General features: G+C 41.1%; 1 protein-coding gene across 2 annotated transcripts in view; it reads left to right on the top strand.

Moving 5' to 3' along the window:
• The window catches only part of cyfip1 (cytoplasmic FMR1 interacting protein 1), a 155,384-nt gene that overhangs the window by 39,149 nt on the left and 90,032 nt on the right, over window positions 1-26,203 (top strand). For both annotated transcript variants that reach the window (XM_063054534.1, XM_063054535.1), the window contains exons 3-9: window positions 4,404-4,527; window positions 5,797-5,886; window positions 8,743-8,820; window positions 10,805-10,906; window positions 14,873-15,054; window positions 18,102-18,198; window positions 18,984-19,112. In XM_063054534.1, coding sequence (XP_062910604.1) covers window positions 4,404-4,527; window positions 5,797-5,886; window positions 8,743-8,820; window positions 10,805-10,906; window positions 14,873-15,054; window positions 18,102-18,198; window positions 18,984-19,112 — 802 coding nt within the window. The remainder of the gene's footprint in view (window positions 1-4,403; window positions 4,528-5,796; window positions 5,887-8,742; window positions 8,821-10,804; window positions 10,907-14,872; window positions 15,055-18,101; window positions 18,199-18,983; window positions 19,113-26,203) is intronic.

Raw genomic sequence — 26,203 nt, 5'->3', positions numbered from 1 at the left:
ATTAGAATTACCACAGTACATAATTATCTATTTAAGTGTCTAATTTCCTTTTATATCATCTCAATGTGTACTTAAGAATGTATAAATAATTATAGTTTTATACATATAAAAAAATGGAAAAGGTTATATGTGTGAAAAAAGTACATGATATTTGTGAATTCCTTATCCAAATAAAAAAAAAAGAGGATCTCTGTAGCATCCAATGATCCTGTGATCTCTGGCTTGGATGCCGACATCAGGCTGTCTTTCAAGAGGGTGAACCCTCGCAAGGCAGCAGGGACCAATGGAGTACCTGGTAAGGCTCTGAAAACCTGTGCTAACCAAATGGTGGGAGTATTCAAAGACATCTTCAGTCTCTCATTTCTACGGTTGGAAGTTCCCACCTGCTTTAAGAAGGCAACAGTTATACTGGTGCCCAAGAAGAGCAGTGTGAGCTGTCTTAATGACCAGCATCCAGTAGATCTCACATCTATGGTGATGAAATGCTTCGAGAGGTTGGTCATGGCTAGAATCAACTCTTGCCTCAGCAAGGACCGGGACCTGTTGCAGTTTTCCTATCGCCACAATTGGCCTATGGCAGACACAGTCTCAATGGCTCTCCACATGGCGCTAAATCACCTGGGCAATACAAATAGCTCTGTCAAGATGCTCTTTGTTAACTCTAGCTCAGCTTTTAACACCACCATTTCCACAGTCCTGATCAATAAGCTGCAGAACCTGGCTCTCTGTACCTTCCTCTGCAATTGCATTCTCAACTTCCTAACTGGAAGACCACAATCTGTGCGGATTGGTAATAATATCTCCTCTCACTGACAGTCAACACTGGTGCACCTCAGGAATGTGTACTTAGTCCACTGCTCTACTGTCTCTATACCCCTGACTGTGTGGCTCAAATCCCATCTATAAATTTGCTGATGGTAGTAGATTGTTGGTAGAATCTCAGGTGCAGATGCGAGGGTGTACAGGAGTGAGATGTACCAGTTAGCTGAGTGGCGTTGCAGCAGCAACATTGCACTCAACGTTGGCAAGACCAAGGAGCTGATTGTGAACTTCAGAAAAGGTAAGACGAGGGAACACAAACCAATTCTTGTAGAGGTATCAGAAGTGGAGAGAGTGAGCAATTTAAGTTCCTACGTTTCAAGATCTATGAAGACCTAACCTGGGTGCAACATATTAATGCAGCTATAAAGAAGACATGACAGCGGCTGTGTTTCATTTGGAGTTTAAGGAGATTTGGTTTGTCAACTAAAATATTCAAACTTCTACAAATGTACAATGGAGAGCATTCTGACTGGCTGCAGCACTGTCTGGAATGGAGGGGGTGAGGCGACTGCACAAGATCGAAGTAAGTTACAGAAACTTATAAAATTAGTCGGTTCCATCATGGGTACCAGGCTTTGTAGTATCCAAAACATCTTCAAGGCCTGGTGTATTGCAAAGGGGGCATCCATCTTAAGGACCCCTACCACCCAGGACATGCCCTCTTCTCATTGTTAACTGTCAGGAAGGAGGTACAGAAGCCTGAAGACACATACTCAGTAATTCAGGAACAGCTGCTTTCCCTCTGCCATCCAGTTTCTAAATGGGCATTGAACCCATGAACACTACCTCACTACTTAAAAATTTTTTTTTTGCGCTACTTATTTTAACTTAACTATTTAAAAGACACATAAATATTTCATGACATATGCCAGTGATATTAAACTTGATCCTGATATCAAATCAGTTAATCATGTGGCAGCAACACAATGCATAAAAGCATGCAGACGTGATCAAGAGCTTCAGTTGTTGTTCATACCACATATTAGAATGAGGAAGAAATGTAATTTAAGTGACTTTGACCATGGAATGATTGTTGATGCCAGATGTGGTCATTTGAGTATCTTAGAAACTGCTGATCTCCTGAGATTTTCATGTACAACAGAACCTTGAAGTGGATGAGCTACGACAGCAGAGAACCACAAACGTCCAGAAATACATCCAGTGGCCATTTTGTTAGCTGTTTCTTACACCTACCTAATAAAATGGACACTGAGGGTACATCCAAGTAATGGGCCATAGTATTAAGCTGGATAGATATACTTTATTGATCCCGAGGGAAATTGGGTTTTGTTACAGCGGCACCAACCAAGAATAGAGCATAAATATAGCAATACAAAAACCACAAACAATCAAACAACAAAATGCAAACTATGCCAGATGGAAAATAAGTCCAGGACCAGTCTATTGGCTCAGTGTGTCTGACCCTCCACGGGAGGAGCTACAAGTTCGATGGCCACAGGCAGGAACGACCTGCCGTGCCGCCCAGTATTGTATCTCGGTGGAATATGGCCGAAGTCCAACAGTAAAAAGTTCAATATCTGGTCTACAAACACGTTCCTCAATTGTAATATGACCCGGATTGCACCATCTATTGTTAACCAGAACAGTAAGCACCCAACTCCTTTACGCTTACCGCTCTCAGTGCACTTCCGGTCAGCCCGAACGGTCTGGAAGCCGTCCATGGAAAAGTTTTGACTGGGTATGTCCTCGTGCAGCCCCGTTGCAATGAAACACATAACACTGCACACCCGAAATGTTCTGTGACGCCTGGCTAGCGCAGTGAACTCGTCCATTTCATTACCTACCGAACTCCTCGTCTCCATAAGTCTCTGTTGTCTCGTCCTGGTCCTCTTTCCTCGCCTTTGTGATCCCCCTCTGCATCCTCTGTGTGTTTTCCTCCAGATTTCAGCAGGGGTGTCCGCCGCTCTGCTCCCTAAACCGGCCGGCATAAGCGTAAGCAGCTGGTCCATGGAATAAACAATGCGACCATGCTTCTGTCCTGCTAATGTGACGTGTTGGAATGTAACTATTTCCAGCGCTAGAAACCCAAATAGATCCATAATTATTATGAATTGCTGATATTTCATGACTTCATTACTCTTCAGCGGGGATCCTAACTAGCAAATAAGATTTTTTTTGAAGAGAGCAAAACATGCTCATGAGGGTGGTATTGTTGATGTGATGTAGATGGAGTTCTTTGACATCGTTCCCTGTTGGAAACTGGTTCAAAAGATTGAAGTCCATTGATCCAAAATTTACTTGGTAATAGGAGGCAGAGGGTGATTGTGGGAAGTTGTTGTGATGATTAGGAATTGTGACCAACACTAATATCATAGATTTTAGATAGATTATGAGGACACACAGTCCTCTTTTATTGTCATTTAGTAATGCATGCATGAAGAAATGATACAATGTTCCTCCAGACAGACCAAGACTGAAAAACTGACAAAAACCACATAATTATAACATATAGTTACAACAGTGCAAGCAATACCATAATTTGATAGAAGAACAGACCATGGACACGGTAAAAAAATGTCTCAGTCTCTCAAAAGTCCCAGCATCTCACGCAGACGGTAGAAGGAAGAAAAACTCTCTCTGCCATGAGCTTCCAGCGCTGCGAACTTCCTGATGCAGTATCCTGGAAGCACCCGACCACTGTCCGACTCTCAGTCAGTCCGAAAACTTCGAGCCTCCTACCAGCCTTCCGACACCGAGCACCGAGCACCATCTCTGCCGAGCGCTTCGACCCCAGTTCTGGCCGCCAGCAACAGGCAAAGCTGAGGATTTGGGGCCTTCCCTCTGGAGATTCTCAATCGCACAGTAGCAGCGGCAGCGAACCAGGCATTTCAGAAGTTTCTCCAGATGTTCCTCTGTGCTTCTCATGTCCGCCTCCATCAAATCGGGATTGTGCATGGCCCCTATTTAACAGATACGATATCATTTCACCAGAGAGGCTGTGTGCGCCACGTCGCGCTGCCATCTTCTCCTTCCTTCATCCATGAGCATAGAGTAGCTTTATACTATTTACCTTTTAACCTGTTTTGTAAATACACCTTAGTGTTTGTTAATTTATTTGTGGTAATATTACTTCGTGTTGTGAGTGAGTTGTATGTACTGCGTTGTGCATCTTTCCTTTGGTAAAGGCCGAGGGGAGATTTGATAGAAGCATATAAAATAAGGAGGGGTCAAGGTTTTGTGATTACAGTTGTAAACCATAGGGAGCACAATTGAGACTGACAAGAGAAATTCTTATGTGGCTGGAATCTCAATTGCGCTGATATGCAGGTGTTGGAGGGAGGTTCTTTTGTGAATTTCAAGGTGGGATTGGATAATTGCAGTGGAGACAAATTTACAAATCTACAGAGAAAAGGTAGGTTGGGCAAGGAAAGCGAGAGATGGTGGGATCATGATGAGTGTGGAACTTTGGTATCCTGTGCTGTAACTATTCAATAATGATGTGAATTCCTTTTAATGACTATAGCAAGAAAGGTCATTTCATGGATTTGTCATTGTAGGGCAAGTAATATTAAATGGTATGACTATATCACATAATTTCTGTTCAATTATTTTCTAATCAGAGGAACCATGACTGCACAAGTGACCTTGGAAGATGCCTTATCTAATGTTGACCTTTTGGAAGACCTGCCACTGCCAGACCAGCAACCTTGCATCGAACCACCTCCTTCATCACTATTATACCAGGTATGATGGATTTGTAAATATTTATTATTCTTGATTGATTTGTTCAAGTTCAGTGCCTTCTGAATTAAATTACTATCCATGGGGCTGAAGTAAACTCATTCAGAATGATACTGAATTGGTGAGCGGAGGAAAGTCAACAAGGACTCTCCTGTGTTTAAATATTTGGACCCATGCCTTATCTGGGAGGGCAGTTTTGCAATGGATAGTCACGTGATAAGATCTTTTTTATATTTAAAATGTATTCCCCCTGGACTCTAGGATTGTTTCCTATAGACTGGCCTAAGCGAAGAAAGTAGTAAACTGCAGACCATTTTGCCTCATCTCGACTGCCAGGATCCTTACTGAGATTGTGATATCATGGTCCCCAGAAATTTTTAATATTAATTGCTGGAGTCTTCACTGTTTCATAAAATATCCAATGATTTTTTTGAGGATGTAAGTTAGAGGGTTGGGAAGAAGAAGCCAGTGGATAGTCTGTATTTTCAGAAGGCATTTAATAAGTCACTATGCAAAAGATTGCTTTATTACAGAAGGATTGATAATGGGTCTTCAATGATTTACGATTTATATGAATGACTTAAAGGAATGAAGTTTACTGTATACAGTTGTTGATCACAGAGCCACATGGCAAAGTAAGCTATAAGGACTCATTATCTGAGAAAAGGGATAATTTGAATAAGCTGGCAGATGAGGTATTGTATAGGAATGTTAATATGTTTATTTTTAGTATGGATAGGAAAAAAAATAGAACATTCAAAATTTTGGATCACGTCTTCCTTGATCTTTCATTCCCGATAATGACCAAACCTTCAGTTTAGACTTCATCTGATCCCCGTGTGGCTCAGTTCCCTTAGTGTCTCAAAAATCTCGATCTAAGTCTTAAATGTACTCAACATCCAGAGTGCTCTGAGTAAATATAACAAAGACAGTAATTTCCCTGGCTAAGGGAATTTCTCTTTGTTTCATTCTGATAGACTTTGTGTCTTTACCCTAAAACTCTAGCCTTAAACTCTAACACTAATTCTGCTACGCCATCTCAAGAATGTCAAGGCAACACTCAAAAAATGCTGGAGGAATTCAGCAGGCTAGGCAGCACTGAGGAAAAAGAGTAAGCAGTCAGTGTTTTGGGCCGAGACACTTCATCTGTCATAAGAAAAAAAGTATGAGACACAATACAATACAATAGTTTCAAGAACAATGAGATCATTTTCCTTTGATAAATTTGAAATGATTTTTGCTGTTTGTGACAAATCAACTTTCTTTTTCCAGCCAAATTTCAACACCAACTTCGAAGACAGAAATGCATTTGTTACGGGTATTGCCAGATACATTGAACAAGCAACAGTTCATTCTAGCATGGTAATGTTGATCTCTGATAATCGAATTTGTTCATCTTTTTTTACGTACTTTTGCTACACGTTTTGGTTTATAATGATATAAAATTGTCTTTGTATCCTCTTTATTTCAAATTTGCTGCATGTTTATTTCAAGGATGACCTATTACTTGCATAGTAACAACATTCTAAGTTTAAAGCAGACCAAGCAATATGACCTTCAGAATTGTATCTCTGAGTGAGGATGGACTGGTAATTACTGTTTGTTAGTAAATCAGTTTTAGAGTAATGAGAACGTTCAAGGATGAGGTTCAGAATTAAAAAGCTCCCGTGAAGACTAAAGTGTGTGATCACTTATCTAGAACCCTATGAAAGGTGGTATATAAAAAGCAAGATAAGACCGACAAAGGAAGCTTCTGTTTTGGACCAAAAGCATTATCCCATAGAACATCTGGAAGAGTATAGAAAGTGCGGGAATACAATTCTTGGGTGCATTTAAATTCTGGTGCCTCTAAGCCCTTGGCACTATGGCAATTCAGTCAACTATTGGGAAAATTAAAACATTTAAGACACAGAAGAAAGGGTGTAAAGCACTGAAAGGATAAACTGAACAACAGAGTGCATCTTTAAAAGAGGATAATTTGATTAACCCTCTTGTTTATTCAGATTGGATGAGGGCAGTGTGTTTGTTGTATGTCTGTATGGCTTTTAGTGAGGCCTTTGTCATCCTACATGGCAGACTGGTTAAATATCAAAATCTTGAGGGGAACCAAAGGAAGAAGAGCAAATTGGATATGAAATTGTCTCAGTTGCAAGAAAGGATTGGCTGTTACCATCTGGATCCACAGGACTTGGTACTTAATCTGTTTTTTTTGTTTGTGTAATGTAATTACTTAGACTTAAATTTGAGGTGGTGAATAAGAAGTTTGTGGATACAAAATTTTGCAATGTAGTTGACAATGACGATGGAAACAGAATTCAGCAAGATAGATGGCCTAAACAATTGGGCAGGAAAAGTAAAACCATGAGAAGAATGATGAGTAATAATGTTTTCAACAGAGAGTAGTAGATGTCAAGAATGTACTGCATGAAAGAATGTTAAGAGCCAGGAAACCCTCATTGCATTTGTCAAAAAAAAATAGGAGCCCAGATCCTAGTCTAAATACCGATTATGCAGATATGGCCTTAATCAAGAAATACAAATGCACTCCGTAGCCACTTTATTAGGTACACTTGTGCACCTGCTCGTTAATGCAAATATCTGATGAGTCAATCGTAACACCTTAAGACCTAGGAGCACCGTAATACCATGACACTTGATTGGCCCTCTTGTTTATTCAGATTTGGTGAGGACAGTGTGTTTGTTGTATGTCAGTATGGCTTCTAGTGAAGCTTTTGTCATCCTACATGGCAGGCTGGTTAAATATCAAAATCTTAGGGAGCTGAATAAGGTCATTCGGCCCATCGAGTCTGCTCCACCATATTCTTCTCAACCCCATTCTCTTGCCTTCTCTCCATAATCTATCACTCCATTTCCCATTCCCCAGCCAAATTAGTTTAAGGCCTCCCCATCGGCTCTAACAAACCTGCATGCCAAGGATATTGGTTACCTTCGGGTTCAGGTGTAACCCATCCTTTTTGTGTAGATCATACCTTTCCCAGGAGAGATCCCAATGATCCAGAAATCTGAAGCCTTGCGCCAATTCTTAAACTACGCATTCATCTGCCAGATCATCCTATTCTTACTTTCACTGGTATGTGGCACAGTCAGCAATCCAGAGATTACTACCCTAGAGGTCCTGCTCTTCAGCTTTCTGCCTAACTCCCTATATTCTCTCTGAAGGACTTTCTCCCTTTTCCTACCTATGTCGTTGTTATCAACATGTACCACAACTTTTTACTGTTCACCTTCCTCCTTAAGAATGCCGTGGACCCAGTCCGATACATCCCTGATTCAGGCACCTGGAAAACAACATATCATGTCTTTCGTGTCCACAGAATATGCTTTCTGCTCCTCTAATTATGGACTCCACAATCACTTGCACTCCTCTTCTCCACTCTCCCTTCTGAGCCACAGAGCAAGACTCAGTGCCAGAGATCTATTCATTGCGTCCTCCTCCTAGTAGATCCCCCCTCCCGACAGTATCCAAAGTGGTATAATAGCCATAACTGGCTGCGTAGTCCCTTTCCCTATCCTGACGGTCACCCAGGAACCTGCTTCCTGCAACATAGGAGCTACAGGGAGATTGTCACTCCTATCTTTCAGCTCCTCGTTCTCCCCTATGAGCTGAAGGTCATCGAGCTGAAGGTCATCCAGCTGCAGCTCCAGTTTCTTAACACGGTCTCTAAGGAGCTGCAGCTTGATGCACTTTGTGCAGATGTAGTTATCAGTGAGAATGGAGGTGCCCCAAATTTCCCACATCTGACGCAAGGGAAGTACCACTACCTCCAAAACTATTCTCAGTGCACTGGCAATGTATTAACAGAAAAAATTCTTACTAGAAATTTTCTTACTTAACCTCCACCTATGTTTGCCCAAGCTTCTTCTCATCTAAGCCAGTTGAGTCAAAGCCAGACCACCCTTAACACTGCCCCACTCCAACAATGGCTGGTCCAGTTACAGTCCTTTCTTCTTATTGGCCCTGTGCTGATTGCCACCTGCCGAGGAAAAGAGCTGAGAAGTACCAGAGCTCTTTTTAAATCTTGCGCTGTGTCACCAACCTGCAACCTCGTGCTTCTGATTTCCACCTGCTGAGAAAAATCATGTGGCAGCAACTGAATGCATGATGACTATCATTTGAAAAGCAGATTTTATTAATCGTACACTTTGCACAGGTTGTGATTTATAGGGTTTGTGCGTAATACTGACTTTTTATTTTAGAATGAAATGTTGGAGGAAGGTCAAGAATATGCTGTTATGTTGTATACTTGGAGAAGCTGTTCAAGAGCCATTCCTCAGGTACTGAATATTCATTTATTCTAATTCTATTTTATATGCAAGGTCATTAGAAATGAGGCTCATCCCCTCTATAATTGATTATGGTTGGAGTGCAGTTGATGTCTGTGAGCATTTGGTTGTTAGCTTAAATATCTATTCTGTTTTTAATTGATTGTTATATTTCAATCATTTATCGACTGACTTTGTCTTGTGAGTTTTGATTCATATTTTTATATGCCTGTGTACCTGCACCTGCTGCTTCAGAACTATTGTTCAAGGCCGTCTGGGTTGGTAAGCAATAAATTTTAGTTGTACCCAAGATGCCACAGGAACTTGTAAGCACTGGAGCATGTTGTTTGATAGTTGATCATACTTTCTTATTTGTAGTAATTAATTATTTTTCCCCTTTTGTTCTCCAACTCTAGCAGTGCATTCACTTAATATTTTAATCTGATCATTAATGTAGTACAATAAATTATGGTAACCTCCTATCTGATTGTTTAGAAATCCCAGTGGTCACCGGAAAAGCCCTCCCTACCATTGATCACATCTACAAGGAGTGCTGCCATAAGAAAGCAGCATCCATTGTTAACGTCCCCCAACATCCAGATCATACTCTCTTCTTACTGTTGCCATTGGGAAGGAGGTATGTGGGCCACCTGGTTCAAGAACAATTATTACCCTTCAACCATCAGGTTCCTGAACCAGTGTGGATAACTTCACTCACCTCAACACTGAACTGATTTCACAATCTGTGAACTTACTTTCAAAGAGCCTACAGCTCGTGTTCTCAATATTATTTATTACATTATTATTATTATTATTATTATTATTATTTGTATTTGCACAGTTTGTCTTATTTTGCACATTGGTTGTTTGGCTGTCTTTATTGACTATTGTGTTTCTGCATATCTCAGAGTAATATATGGTGACTTATGCATACTTTGATAATAAATTTTCTTTGAACTTTGAACTTCTCTCCTTCACTGGGTTATATTTCATAGGCTCCTTATAAACACAGGAGGCTCCATTTCCAAACTCCTGGCAGGATCACCAGGTTTTGTTTCCTAGAGAGGGAGGAAATGGGAAAAAATACTATGATTGTATAACATCTTTTATATAAAAATTTATTTGGGTGTTAATGGGAGTAACATTCAGTGGTCTGGAAAACCCGCTGGTCTAACACCACCATAGTCCTGAGGATTCCAGTTTACTGGAAAATCTGGAAAACCTGCTGGTCTAACACCACCATAGTCCCGAGGGTGCCAGTTTACTGGAAAATCTGGAAAACCTGCTGGTCTAACACCACTATAGTCCCGAGGGTGCCAGTTTACTGGAAAATCTGGAAAACCTGCTGGTCTAACACCACCATAGTCCTGAGGGTGCCAGTTTACTGGAAAACCTGCTGTTCTAACACCACCATAGTCCTGAGGGTGCCACTTTACTGGAAAACCTGCTGTTCTAACACCACCATAGTCCTGAGGGTGCCACTTTACTGGAAAACCTGCTGTTCTAACACCACCATAGTCCTGAGGGTGCCACTTTACTGGAAAACCTGCTGTTCTAACACCACCATAGTCCTGAGGGTGCCACTTTACTGGAAAACCTGCTGTTCTAACACCACCATAGTCCTGAGGGTGCCAGTTTACTGGAAAACCTGCTGTTCTAACACCACCATAGTCCTGAGGGTGCCAGTTTACTGGAAAATCTGCTGGTCTAACACCACCATAGTCCTGAGGGTGCCACTTTACTGGAAAACCTGCTGTTCTAACACCACCATAGTCCTGAGGGTGCCAGTTTACTGGAAAATCTGCTGGTCTAACACCACCATAGTCCCGAGGGTGCCATTTTACTGGAGTTTCACTGGTATCTCTGTCTTCCATAAAAGTTGAGGATGATTTGCCATGGTTTTTTTTTTACCCTCCTGAACAGGGCATTTAAGTGGACATATTTTGTGGTATAGTGAATTAGATTCACATTCACGATTTTTTAAAATTCATCATAGGTTAAATGCAATGAACAGCCTAACAGAGTTGAAATTTATGAAAAGACAGTGGAAGTCCTTGAACCAGAAGTCACAAAACTAATGAACTTCATGTATTTCCAGGTAAGCAATCAAAAGTTATTATGAATACTATATTCTGCTATCTTTATTTATCAATGGAGAATAACTTTCAACTCCTCCCCCCCACTCCCCGCATTGATATCAGCGCTTTTTGTGTCCAACTCTGGAATCTTTTCCATATTCTGATTCATTCCTTGTGTGAAAGGATCATTACTAAATATAGTTTCCATGATTTCAACCTGAGATGCATCGCTTTATTTGTACTTTCATTGAAAGGTTTTGGGGGATTTTCACACTGCGATTTTGTGAGTTTCTTCATATCTTGTGCCTCTAAAACTGAGAATCATCCTCATCCTTTGCTCTTCTTCTGTGGCTTAAGTGTTTAGGATTGGACACAGGACTTGGTTGTGGTCTGACAAGAAGTCTCTGCTGTTTGGGCATGGCTACAATTTTTTTTTTTGCCCTGTAATTTAGCATTTATTCTATCCATTCTGTGTCTTGTTCCATTATCACACCTAATGCCTTTCACTACAGTTGATGACTTCATTATTCCTGTCCCCAAATCATGGACATTCCTTTTATTCATTTCCACACTCTCGTGTGTGTCTTTGCAATTACATGCAAACTCCATAATTGTTGAGTTAGGAGGTAATGAAAGCATGAACACAAATGACTGAAACTAAAGAGGTAACAATGGACTTACATTTATTTATCGCATGAACAATATTGCGCAGAAGTCTTAGGCGCATATATTTTGCTAAGGTGTCTTTGACTTTTACACAATACTGTAGTAATTTTATGTATTGTGCTGTACTGCTGCCACAAAAAAATCATGACATGTGAGTGATGATGAACCTGATGCTGATTTTTTTTAATATATATATATATATATATGTGTGTGTGTGTGTATATGTATATGTGTACAATTATGGGAAAGATTGAAGGAAAAAAAACAAAAGGAAGGCAAAGACAAACGATGATGGAGACAGCAGCCAGAGAACTGGAAATGAATACCAATGAATTGATCCACTTGACCCAAAACAGGAGTGTGTGGGCCATGGCAGTCAAAGCAAACTGGGCACGGCACCTGAAGAGGATAATGATGTGTGTGTGTGTGTGTGTGTGTGTGTGTAATTATATATACACCTCTCTCACTCCCCCTTCTCAGAACATGCAGTGAAATATGACATTTGCATTAACAATCCAAGCAGCTGGTTTATTTCTTTTCCTGTTTAGCAGGGATCAGTTTTGAATCTTTCCCACTGATTAGATATCCAGCTGACCCAGTGTAGTCAGCATGACTTCATCTACAGCTGCTGTTGCTAGCATTATTTCTTACACACAGCCCATTCATTGAGGTTGGTTAGTCTTTATCTCTCCAACAGAATCTGTACTGCCAGGCCAAGTGCAAATTAGGGATAACACAAATCTGGGTAGGTCGATGTCGTGGTCCTCATCCTCTCCATGGCTAGTGACAGACACAGATGAAGGGTACTGGAAATCTAAAACAAAAGAGCAAAAGCTGAGCAGATCACACCACATTTATGTTCTGATAAAGGGACTCTGGACGGACCTACTGAATTGCAGCATTTTCTGAGCCACGCACACAAATTGCTGGAGGAACTCAACAGGCCAGACAGCATCCGTGGAAAAAAGTAGTCAGTGTTTCAGCCCGAAATGTGGACTGTACTTTTTTCCATAGATGTTGCCTTTCCTGCTGAGTTCCTCCAGCATTTTGTGTGTGGTGCTCAAATTTCCAGCATCTACAGATTTTCTCTTGTTTGATTTTTTTTCCAGCATTTTCTGTTTTTGGTTCCTCTCTCATTACTTGCTTAAGGTGAACCAGGCAACATGTTATATCTGTGGTGTTCTTGACTTGCAATTGAGCTGTGAAATGGATCTCCTATTAAACACCAAGGAAACTTTAATCTCTGCAATAGTTTGTTTTATTCATTTCCCCTGACCCACACTCAAATCCACTGGGAAAATCTTTATCAACTTGAGAATCCCTCAGTAAATGGATGTCCACATTAACCAAATGATATCAAAATTCTGCCATCTATATCCTGTTCTGCACTGAGCCAAATGAACCCGTGACTTATTTCTGTGCTGGTTTGCATAATATTAAGTAGAAAATTTTAATAAAGGACAGGCTGTTCTGCTGGATTCTGTCACATTCCATGTTTTGTCTTTCTTTTGCTTTATTCTTTTTATTTCAACCGTCTGTTTCATCTTGCTCCCATCTTCCAAGGTAACTTTAATTTCCTTTGCATTTCTCCTTTCTCCTTTCCATGTGCTTTCCACGATTTGAGACTACTCCATTACCAAAGCCTTTGCTTTTTAACCACGTGGATGAATTTTGCCAGACGTTTGTGCAGCACAGCATTATGTGGTCACTGGTGACAAGTCACAGCATGTAAACCTCAGTGACAAACTGGAAAATCGTGTCTCCAATTAATTATTCTGGGATTGCTTTATACTTTTGGTCTAATTTTCTTTTGCATGCACACCTATTGGATATCTTTTTGTACCAGTGCTGATGCATGAGTGGACCTATTGACATTTCATACCATACTGTCACTTTCTTTTACTGTTTCCTGAAACATAACTTTGTTATAAAAAACCTTTTTATTGTCTTGTAGCAGACTGTTGACATTTTTATTAAAAGAAGTGAATCCCTGGACTTGAATAAAATTGCTGTGATGCAGAGTATAATTTATAGAAGCTAGCGTTTCAGTTTTATTTCTTTGATGTTTTAAACTTGGGCCTTCCTTGTGGTCCAGAAAGTCTTTACTATGTATTTTATCATATTGTTTTTATTGTTTTAGACTTTAGAATTGTATCATTAGCAGCTTCATTGAGAGGAAAAGTGATACTTTTTGAAAATTTAAAACAGACATCCCACCCTGCAAAAACTAATTTCAGGGAGGTAGCACCATCAATTTGTGGGAGACTCCCGGAACTTCCGGGAGAGGTGGGATGTCTGCAATAGAGTAGCTCCTTAGCAGCTAGCCAGCTAGTTTAAATAACGTTAGCTATGCTAATGAATGAATGACACCTGTTAAACTCACCTCAACATGTCTTTTACAGTCTTAACCCACCGTGGGCAATAGAAAAGTCACTGTTGCAAACAGTGCAGCCAGCAACACCGACATTATTTTTGACCCCTATTAGGCAGGGGTACACTTTAGTGTAGTCTGGGGTGACTTACGTTTTATATTTTATTTTTTGGAACACTCTCCCATGATGCACGCTCTCTCTTTCTCTCTCTCTCTCTCTCTCGTGGTCGCTCTCGCGCTCGCTTTCTCTCTCGCGCGCTCACTCTCTCAAAAAAAAAAGATTTCCAGGACATTGTATATAACCTGCGGGCATCAGGGAGCCACTATTAATATGTGGGAGACTCCCGGAACTTCCAGGAGAGGTGGGATGTCTGTTAAAATAAACAAAAAACACAAGAAAAAATTAGCTGATGTAGGCCACATGTCCCCTCAAGCCTGCTTTGCCATTCTATATGATTGTGCTCTATTTGTCTCGGGCCTCAGCTCTTCCTCTGTGTAGATCCCCATAACAGTTAACCTCCCGATCTCTCAAAAGTTTATTTCCTTGACTTAACACTTCCAATGATATAACCTCCAAAATTCTGTGGGCTGGAAAATTCCATTACCTTCTGAGAATAAATTTCTCAGTTTTATATGACCTGCAGTTTTCAAGGTGAAGGTCAGTTCACATTAGTATTGAACTGACTCTGCAGCTCGTTCTCAGTATTATTTGTTTACTTTTTAAATTATTTGTACAATTCATCTTTTTTGCACATTGAGTGTTTGTTGGGGTCTATATTATGTGTCTTTTGTGGATTCTATTGTATTTTTTCCCTTGTGGGTGCCTGCAAGAAAATGAATCTTGAACTTTGAAGTTTTGGTATGATGTAAAAATTTAGTGTCATTAATCTGAGTTTTGCTTGTGGAGGCTTGCAAGCAACCTATAAATATATTTGGTTTAATTCAACAGCGCAATGCAATTGACCGCTTTTGTAACGAGGTGAAACGACTTTGTCATGCTGAGAGGAGGAGAGATTTTGTTTCAGAAGCTTACCTTCTCACACTGGGAAAATTCATTAACATGTTTGCAGTCTTGGATGAGCTGAAAAACATGAAATGTAGTGTGAAAAATGACCACTCGGCATACAAACGGTGAGACTTTGATTTGTAATCTTAAAGACTTTGATAACTGCAATTAAAAACATGGTGAATTTTTCTTTAGTTTTGTTGATTGCTGTGACATATTTAATGAACAAAATGTGCATGTAATTAAAAGAAAGAAAAGGGAAGAGGAGCATCGGGGGTGGGGGGTGGTGGTGATTGACAGGCATGAACATCGATTTCTTGAACTTCTGGTAACACCCCCCCATCCCCCCTCTCCTTCACCATTTTCCATCCCCTTTTCCCTCTCTCACCGTTATATCCTTGCCCGCCCATCACCTCCCTCTGATGCTCCTTCTCCCTTTTCTTTCTTCCATGCCCTTCTGTCTCTTTCACCAATTTACTTCCCAGCTCTTTACTTCATCCCTCCCCCCTCAGGTTTCACTTATCACCTGGTGTTTTTGTCTCTCCCTTCCCCCCACCTTTTAAATCTACTCCTCAGCTATTTTTCTTCAGCCAAAGGGTTTCGGCCTGAAACGTCGACTGTACTCTTTTCATAGATGCTGCCTGGCCTGCTGAGTTCCTCCAGCATTGTCTGTGTGTTGCTCAGATTTTGTCCTGGCTGCCCCATTGTTGGAAGAATGTGGATACTGTGGAGAGGGTTGCCAGGATGCTACCTGGATTAGAGAGTATGAGCTACAAAGCAAAGGTTGGACAAACTTCGGCTGTTCTCCCTAAAGCGTCAGAGACTAAGGGGAGACCGGATACAAGTTTTTAAAATTATGACAGACAGGTAGGGTAGGCAGTCAAAATCTGTTCCCCAGGACTGGGTTGTCAAGCTCAGAGGGAATGATTAGAGGTGACATGAGGGGCAAGTTCTTACACAGAGAGTGGTAGGTGCCTGGAATAGGCGAGCAGGATTACTAGTGGAATGGGTCAGTCTTGTTGAGTTTAAGTGGTTTTTAGATAGACACATGAATATGAAGCGAATGGAAGAATATTGATGATACGCAGGAGCAGAACATTTAGTTTTAATTGGCATCAAGATCGTCACAACATTGTGGGCTGAATGGCCTGTTCATTGCCGAACCATTCTATATTAGAATGGCGCAGCACATCACACAAACCAATCTTCCGTCCGTGGACTCACTTTACACCGCACGCTGTCAGAGCAGTGCTGCCAGGATAATCAAGGACACGACCCACCCAGCCAACAGACTTTTCGCCCCTCTTCCCTCTGGGAGAAAGTTCAGGAGCTTGAAGACTCGTACGGCCAGATCTGGGAACAGCTTCTTTCCAACTGTGATAAGACTGCTGAAGGGATCCTGACCCGGATCTGGGCCGTACCCTCCAAATATCTGGACCTGCCTCTCGGTCTTTTTGCACTACCTTACTTCCCATTTTCTATTTTCTATTTATGATTTATAATTTAAATTTTTAATATTTACTAATTTAAACTATTTAAACTATTTTAAATATTTTATTATTTAATATTTGTAATCCAGGGAATGTGAAGTGCAGAATCAAATATCGCTGTGATAATTGTACGTTCTAGTACCAATTGTTTGGCGACAATAAAGTATAAAGTATTATAAACAGCAGAGCATCTGCTTCACATTGATGTGCTTTGACTAGTAATGTTCACACTTCAGACAGAGAGCGGTAAAAACTCCGTCATGCTGTTATCTCAATTTTGCCAAAGATTCAAGGTAATTCAATTTTATAGAACAATATAGTGCAGGAACATATCTTTTGGCCCACAATGTATGCACAGAACACAATGTCAAATTAAACTGAGTATCTTGAGCCGATACATGATCCATATTCCTCCATTCTCTGCATATTTATGTGCAGCTCATTCCAGGAGCCTACCGTTCAGTATAAAACAAAAATATGTGCTGCACACGTCTCATTTAAACTCTTACCCCGCTCCTACAACCTCCCCCACCCACCCATTGGCTTAAATGTATATCCTCTAGGATTTGATATTTCTACCCTGGGAAAAAGACTCCAGCTGTCTGTGCCTCTCATAATCTTCAAACTTCTATCAGGTTTCCCTCAGCATCAGATGCTCCAGAGAAAATGTCCAAGTTTGTCCAACCTTTCATCATAGCTCATGCCCTCTAATTCGGCCAGGATCCGAGTATACCTCTTCTGAACCCTTTTCAAAAACCTCCATATCCTTCCTGTAATGACACAACTAGAATTGCAGATAAGATTCCAAATGTGGCCAAATCAAAGTTTTAAAGAGATGGAAAATGACTTCTAATCTCTTATACCCTATGGCATGACCAATGAAGGCAATGCCTCATTTTTACTACACTATCTACCTGATTGGCTTCTTTCAGTGAACTATAGACTTGATCCCTCTGTACATCAATTTATTATTGTTATAATCTGGAAATTCTTTGGAGGGTGGTACCTAACTCATTTGTTAAAGTTTGTCATGATTGGGTCCTACCAATTTCTTAAATAATAGTATGACGTAGATTCTATATTGTTAAACTAGAAAGAGTGCAGAAAAGATTTTTAAGGATGTTGCCAGGGACTGAGTTAAACGGAGAGGTTGGCCAGGCTACGTCTTTATTCTTTGGAATATAGGAGAATGAGGGGTGACTTCATAGAAATGTTTAAACAAGGCATAGATAAGGTGGACAGTAACAACCTTTTCCCCAGTCTAGAGGAGTCCAAAACTTTGGGGCATAGATTTAGGGTGAGAGGAGAGAGGAAAGATTTTAGAGGGGCCTGAGTAGCAACTTAACACACTTTGTGTGCAAAAGTATATGGAAGGAGCTGCCAAAGGAAGTAGCTGAGGCAGGTACAATAGTGTAATTTAAGAACCATTTGCATAGATACATGAGGGACAGGGGTTGGAGAGATATGGGCTGAACACAGGAAATTGGGACCAGCTGGATAGGCACCATGGCTGGCCTGGACTGATTGGGCCAAATGGCTTGTATTTGTGCTCTATTGCTTTACGACTAAGAAATTTGAATGGAAAGAAGTGTGTGTACTTTTGAAATAGTTTTTACCACAATATGTGTAATATTGAAACTTGTAATCACTGAATTGATCATTGAAATTAAACTTTGTTTCAGAGCTGCTCAGTTTCTTCGTAAAATGTCAGACCCGCAATCTATACAAGAATCTCAAAATCTGTCCATGTTTCTTGCAAATCACAACAAAATTACTCAGGTAAATGTGACCCATAATTATATTTCTGAGCCTCAAGAAGGACCCATTGAATTATTTCAATGTCTGTCTGAATATACCAATTAAATACAATAGTTATTTGAAAATTATATGAAACAAAGCTTTTTTTGTAGTATTGTATAATTTCACTTTTGAGTTGGAAATTTATGACTTCAACTTCATTCCAGGATTTGAACATCTATAACTCTTTACGCTTGGATGTTCATCTTTCAGATATGACGCCAAACTGTGAGCTTGTCACTCTGTTCAAGTAAACGTGTAACATCTTAACTCCTTTTTAAATAAATGCTTTTCAGCATTCATTCCTTAACCAGCAAGATATCAGGGTTTGGTGGAATAATGATTTGTTTCACTGTATTTGTTAGAAATGTTCTGTGTATTGATGTTTGAGGAGTAATGATGAATGCAGCATTAATGATGAATGTTTCCAGACCAAGAAGGTAGGAAAATTAATTTGAAGAGCTCAAGCTGAATCCTTGGTAACCCAGCCTTGAAATGCTTGTATGGATATACCTTCTTCCACGTTGCCTTCAACGGTAGCATGACCTTCTGGATGCTTTCTGTTTCAGCTCAGGCAGTAAGAGATTATCTACTGCACTGGGTGCAATTCCAGCTCATTAATACCTAGCAAAAATGCTAAGACAAAAGACTATTGTGTGAAGTGGATTATTTCATTATTTTGTGAAGTATTGTGGACTTGTGCTATCTGAAAAGCAAATTGTTGTTTCGTGTATCGAATTTCGTATTAATATTTGTTCTCTTTACAGTCTCTCCAGCAGCAACTTGAAGTCATTCCAGGCTATGAGGAGCTTCTTGCTGACATCGTAAATATTTGTATTGATTACTATGAGAACCGAATGTACCTTACTCCTGGTGAAAAGCACATGCTGCTGAAGGTATATGTTCCTTTTTAAATTTCACAGAGCTTGTACAAATTATATAACTGGAATTATGTATCACTCATCAGCTTATAAGTATTGGCATGTGCTCTTACAAAGGTAAAATAATTTACCCTCAGTAAGTTTTGATCATACAGTATTTGAATGGCGTGTTGGAAGGGCTTGAAAATAGCTTGTGGGAGTGTTTATTAGATGAAAGTAAGATTAATCAGACTACAAAGAAAAATACACTCAATGGCAACTTTATTAGGTACATCTGAAAATTCGTTAATGCAAATATCTAATAAGCCAATCATGTCCAGAAATTCAATGTAAAAAAAAGCATGCAGACATGGTCAAGATGTTCATTTGTTCAGAAAAATGATTTAAGTGAACCTCAAGGATGTATGCTTAGCCCCTGTTCTACTCCCTCTGTCCTCTTGAACACAGCTCAAACGCCATCTATAAATTTGCTGATAACATCACTGCTGTTGATAGAATCTCAGATGGCAAAAAAGAGGTGTACAGGAGTGAGATAGGTCAGTTGGTTGAACAGTCTTGCACTCAGCATCAGCCAGACCAACCAAATTGATTGTGGACTTCAAGAAAAGGAAGTCGGGAGAGCTCATACCATTCATTATTGAGGGACTTCTGTGGTGAAAAAAGTGAGCAGTTTCAAGTTTCTGGTGTCATTATCTCAGCAGGTCTATCCTAGGCCCACCATATTGATGTATTCATGACAAGGGCATACCAGTGACTATACTTCATTCAGAGTCTGAGGAGATTTGCTATGTCACCAAAGACTCCTGCAAATTTCTGCAGATGTACCATGCAGAGCATTCTGACTTGTGACTGATCACATCACTTGTTTGATATGGAAGCACTAATGCATAGGATCATGAGGCTGCAGAGTGTTTTAGACTCAGCCAGCTCCATCATGGGCACAAGCCTCTCCAACATAAAAGACATCTTCCAAATACAGTACCTCATGATTGTGGCATCCATCATTAAGGATCCTCACCATTCAGGGCATGCTCTCACCTCTTTACTACCATCAGGGAGAAGGTGCAAGAGCCTTAAGACCCATGCTCAACTTCTTAGGAACAATTTCTCTCCCTCTGCCTTCAGATTTCTGAATGACCTGTGAACACTACCTCGCTATTCCTCTTTTGCGCTATTTATTTATTGTAGCTTTTATTGTCTAGCAATCCTCAGATTTAATCCTAGCCTAATCATGGGATAGTTTACAATGACCAAATTACCTACCAACTGGTATGTCTTTGGACTGTGGGAGGTAATTGGAACACCCAGAAGAAACATGGGGAGAATGTACAAACTCCTTACAGACAACAGTGGGAATTGAACCCAGGTAGCCTTCCTTTTCTTGAAGTCCACAATCAATTTGGTTGGTCTTGCTGATGCTGAGTGCAAGACTGTTCAACCAACTGACCTATCTCACTCCTGTACACCTCTTTTTTGCCATCTGAGATTCTATCAACAGCAGTGATGTTATCAGCAAATTTATAGATGGCGTTTGAGCTGTGTTCAAGAGGACAGAGGGAGTAGAACAGGGGCTAAGCATACATCCTTGAGGTTCACTTAAATCATTTTTCTGAACAAATGAACATCTTGACCATGTCTGCATGCTTTTTTTTACATTGAATTTCTGGACATGATTGGCTGTTCCGTGCCTATTCTGGTATCTGTCCCCCACTTTTCCTTCGCTACATCGACGACTGCATTGGCGCTGCTTCCTGCACGCATGCAGAACTCGTTGACTTTATTAACTTTGCCTCCAACTTTCACCCTGCCCTCAAGTTTACCTGGTCCATTTCCGACACCTCCCTCCCCTTTCTAGATCTTTCTGTCTCTGTCTCTGGAGACAGCTTATCCACTGATGTCTACTATAAGCCTACTGACTCTCACAGCTATCTGGACTATTCCTCTTCTCACCCTGTCTCTTGCAAAAACGCCATCCCCTTCTCGCAATTCCTCCGTCTCCGCCGCATCTGCTCTCAGGATGAGGCTTTTCATTCTAGGACGAGGGAGATGTCTTCATTTTTTAAAGAAAGGGGCTTCCCTTCCTCCACTATCAACTCTGCTCTTAAACGCATCTCCCCCATTTCACGTACATCTGCTCTCACTCCATCCTCCCACCACCCCACTAGGAATAGGGTTCCCCTGGTCCTCACCTACCATCCCACCAGCCTCCGGGTCCAACATATTATTCTCCGTAACTTCCGCCACCTCCAACGGGATCCCACCACTAAGCACATCTTTTCCTCCCCCCCCCTGCATTCCGCAGGGATCGCTCCCTACAGAACTCCCTTGTCCATTCGTCCCCCCCATCCCTCCCCACTGATCTCCCTCCTGGCACTTATCCGTGTAAGCGGAACAAGTGCTACACATGCCCTTACACTTCCTCCCTTACCACCATTCAGGGCCCCAAACAGTCCTTCCAGGTGAGGCATCACTTCACCTGTGAGTCGACTGGGGTGATATACTGCGTCCGGTGCTCCCGATGTGACCTTTTATATATTGGTGAGACCCGACGCAGACTGGGAGACCACTTTGCTGAACATCTACGCTCTGTCCGCCAGAGAAAGCAGGATCTCCCAGTGGCCACACATTTTAATTCCACATCCCATTCCCATTCTGACATGTCTATCCACGGCCTCCTCTACTGTAAAGATGAAGCCACACTCAGGTTGGAGGAACAACACCTTATATTCCGTATGGGTAGCCTCCAACCTGATGGCATGAACATTGACTTCTCTAACTTCCGCTAGGCCCCACCTCCCCCTCGTACCCCATCTGTTACTCTTTTTTATGCACACATTCTTTCTCTCACTCTCCTTTTTCTCCCTCTGTCCCTCTGAATATACCTCTTGCCCATCCTCTGGGTCACCCCCCCCCCCCGTCTTTCTTCCCGGACCTCCTGTCCCATGATCCTCTCGTATCCCCTTCCGCCTATCACCTGTCCAGCTCTCGGCTCCATCCCTCCCCCTCCTGTCTTCTCCTATCATTTTGCATCTCCCCCTCCCCCTCCAGCTTTCAAATCCCTTACTCACTCTTCCTTCAGTTAGTCCTGACGAAGGGTCTCGGCCTGAAACGTCAACTGCACCTCTTCCTATAGATGCTGCCTGGCCTGCTGCGTTCACCAGCAACTTTGATGTGTGTTGCTTGAATTTCCAGCATCTGCAGAATTCCTGTTGTTAGCCTGTATGGTAGAGCCCTGTGCGAACTACTGTGCTACAATTTGTTATACCTGCACTATACTGCTGCCATAAAACAACAAATTTCACAACCTATGTCAGTAACAATAAACCTGATTCTGATTCCAGTCATGATTCAGCTTGGAGTACCAAATTTTGTGGGAAAACACTTCTCCGGCTCTCAATTTACTTTAGGCATGGGAGACTTAATTTTATTTCCTCTTTTTTTTAAAGAGGAGGACTGTTTGTGCTCACATCTCTAAATTAATTGACAAATCTAATTGGTGTTCTTCCAGAAACCATTTTCGGATGATTGAAGAAGTGTGGGAGATTGTTATCCTATATGTAGAGTTCTGTCTTTGGATTATTGAGTGGAAGAAAAGAAGCAATGTACATTTCTCCTGGCTTGCAAACTCCCGACGTGTATAAGCAGTACTTAAAATCAACTGTTAGGGGGACTGGCAAGATGGATTTGCAGGCATCTGATGATAGGGCAAAATTGCAGTTATGGGCATGAGTTACAGTGTAACAGGAGGGGACAAAATCGAAAAGGGAGATGAATACAGGATTGAAGGTGTTATATTTGATTACACTGCTGGAAGTTGTGGTATATATTGGTACCAACGGAGGAGGTCCTGAACAGAGAACACAGGGAGTTAGGCAAAAAGCAGAAAAGCAAGAGCTCCAGGGTAGTAATCTCTGGATTGCTCCCTGTGCCAAGTGCCAGTGAGGGTAAGAATAGGATGATTTGGCAAATGAATACATGGTTAAATATTGGGTGCAGGGGGCAAGGTTTCAGATTTTTGGATCATTAGGATCTCACCAAAGGAAGGTATGACCAATTTGGAGAAATCAAGAGCGACTTCCAGCTGGGTGACGAAATCTGAACCCAGAGTGAGTTGCTGCGGAGTGTGTTTTAGGCCCGGAGCCTTTCACTACAGCAATGCCTAGGGTCCTAGTGTGAGGTACAATACGCTGTTTGGACAATTTAAATGATATACTGGAAAAGCATGGCATCTGGATCGGAGGTGGGAGCAGATTTCGCTCATACACCCACAATGTTCACTCCTTTCTCTGTGGCGCTGAGGCCATGAAGATTGCCCTTGGCAGCTGTGCTACATGCCTGCTAATATGATTGGGTGATACCGAGGCTTGGTACTGTGGGCTGCTCTGGGGTTCGGATCTGTGAACTCATTTTGGTTTCAGAGTGCTGTTGCTTGCTTCTATTGTCTGCATAATTTGTGTTGTTTTCCCCTTTTTCAGCACATTGGGTGTAGCTCTTTATTTTTTTTAAATTGGGTTTCTTTCAGGTTTCTTGCTTTGTTACTGGCTGTAAGCAAACAAATCTCAAGGTTGTATAATTTATATGTTTTATAAATTTATACGTATAATTTATACGTTCTTTGATAATAAGTGTACTTTGAATTTTTGACCTGAATTTTTGAAGAATGGGTTACACCTAAACCCGAGGGGAGCCAGTATCCTCACAGGCAGGTTTGCTAGAGCTGTGGGGGAGGATTTAAACTAACTTGGCAGGGAAATGGGAAGCAGAGTGATAGAGCTGAGTATGGGCAGTTGGTATACAAGTAGATGCAATCTGTAGTGAGACTGTGAGGAAGGACAAGTAGATGATAGGGCAATATTGCAGTCAGTGGGATGAGTTAAAGTATAACAGGGGTAACATAAATACAGGATTGAAGGTGTTACATTTGAATGCATGCAGTATATGGAACGAATTAGATGATCTTGTTGTGCAGTTGGAGAGTAGCTGGTATGATGTTATGGGCTTCCCTGAATCGTGGCTGAAAGAAGATCATCGTTGGGAATTTTACGTTCAAGGATACTTATTGTATCAAAAAGGACAGGCAGGTAGTCAGAGGGAAACAGGTAGCTTTTTAGGTAAAGAAAAGAAATCAAATCCTTAAAAAGAGGTGACATTGGTAAGATGTAGAATCCTTGTGGCTAGAGTTAAGAAACTGAAAGTGTAAAAATATCCTGATGGGAGTTATATACAGGCCTCTGAACAGTGGCCATGTCATGGGCTACAAATTACAACGGGAGATAGAAAAGGCATGTAAATAAGGCAATGTTGCAGTAATCATGAGCAATTTCAATATACAGATAGATGGGGAAAATCATTTTGTTGCTGGATCCCAAGATGAAATTTGTAGAATGCTTTTGAGATGGCTTTTAAGAGCAGCTTGTGATTAGGCCACCAGGATGGCAATTCTGGATTGAGTGTTATGTAATAATCCAGATTTGATTAGGGAGCTTAAGATAAAGGAACTCCTAGGAGACACTGCTCATAATATGATAGAATTTACCCTGCAGTTTGAGAAGGAGAAGCTAAAATTGGATGTATCATTATTATAGTAACATGAGAGAAGAGCTGGCCAAGATTGCTTGTAAGGGGACACTAGCAGGCATGACAGCAGAGCGGCAATGGCTGGTGTTTCTGGGAAAAACTTGGAAGGTGCGGGAAAGATACATCCCAAAGATGAAGTATTCTAAAAGGAGGATGAGGCAACTGTAGCTGACAAGGGAAGTCAAAGACAGCATTAAAGAAAAAGAGAGGGCATATAATATTGCAAAAAATAGTGGAAAGTTTGTGGTTGGGATGCTTTTAAAAGCCAAAAGAAGGCAACTAAAATTCATAAAGAGAAAAAAATTAAATATGGTAGTAAGCTAGCCAATAGTATACAAGATGATACAAAAAGTATTTTTTCCAGAAATATAAAGAGTAAAAGAGAGCTGGGTATGGATATTGGACCTCTCGAAAATGGTGTTGGAGAGGTAGTAATGGGGAATAAAGAAATGACGGAGGAACTGAGTAAGTATTTTGTATCAGACTTCACTGTTGAAAAGTGTGAGCAGAATGCCAGAAATGCAAGAGTGTCAGGGGCAGAAATGAGTGCTGTTGCTAGAGCGAATGTGCTTGGGAAACTGCAACGTCTGAAGCTAGATAAGTCATGTGGACCAGATGGACTACACCCCAGGGTTCTGAAAGAGGTAGCTTGAAGAGATTGTGGAGGCATTAGTAATGATCTTTCAAGATTTTCCTGGAATGGTTCCGGAGGACTTGAAAATTGCAAATGTCACTCCATTCTTTAAGAAGGAAGGGAGGCTGAAGAAAGGAAATTATAAGCCAGTCAGACTGACTTCAATGGTTTGAAAGACGTTGGAGTCTATTATTGAGGATGAGATTTCAGGGTACTTGGAGGCATATAATAAAGAGACCAAAGTCAGCATAGTTTCCTAAAGGGGAAATCTTGTTTGACAAATCTGTTGGAATTCTTTGAGGAAATAAAAGGCAGGATAGACAAAGGAGAATCCATGAATGTTGTTTAGTTGGATTTTCAGACAGCCTTTGACAAGGTGCGGCACATGAGGCTGCTTAACAAGATAAGAGCCCATGGTACTACAGGAAAGATACTAGCATGGATAGATGACTGAGTTGCTGGCAAGAGGCAAAGAATAGAAATAAAGGGGGAATTTCTCCATCAAATGGATGGGGAAGTAGCTGCATTTAAACAGTGATGATATATCTAAGTGCTGCTTAATTATTCATCCTTGAATGTAAGTTATTTGTAAAAATTGTCTAAATTTCTGCATTTTCGTTTGCTATTGATAGATGAGCAAAATGTTTTAAAGCGCTAAATTATTTTTATAGACAAACTCACCTCTGTCCTCCTTTTTCCCTTAGCCCACTTACCCCATCACCCTTCTCTCTCCTGTGCCTTCTTGATCTTCCCATCGCCCACACACTCCTCCCTGACCCCTCCTGTCAGGTTCTGTCATCTTCAGCCCTTTGTCATTTGCAGGTGTCACCTCGCAGCTTCTGGCATCATTCCCACTGTTCCCCTCCCTCATCTCGATTCACCCATCACTTGCCAG

This window comes from Mobula hypostoma, chromosome 7 (genome assembly GCF_963921235.1).
Source record: "Mobula hypostoma chromosome 7, sMobHyp1.1, whole genome shotgun sequence".
NCBI classification, from domain to species: Eukaryota; Metazoa; Chordata; class Chondrichthyes; order Myliobatiformes; family Myliobatidae; genus Mobula; species Mobula hypostoma.
This window is presented reverse-complemented; position numbering and strand designations above follow the sequence as displayed.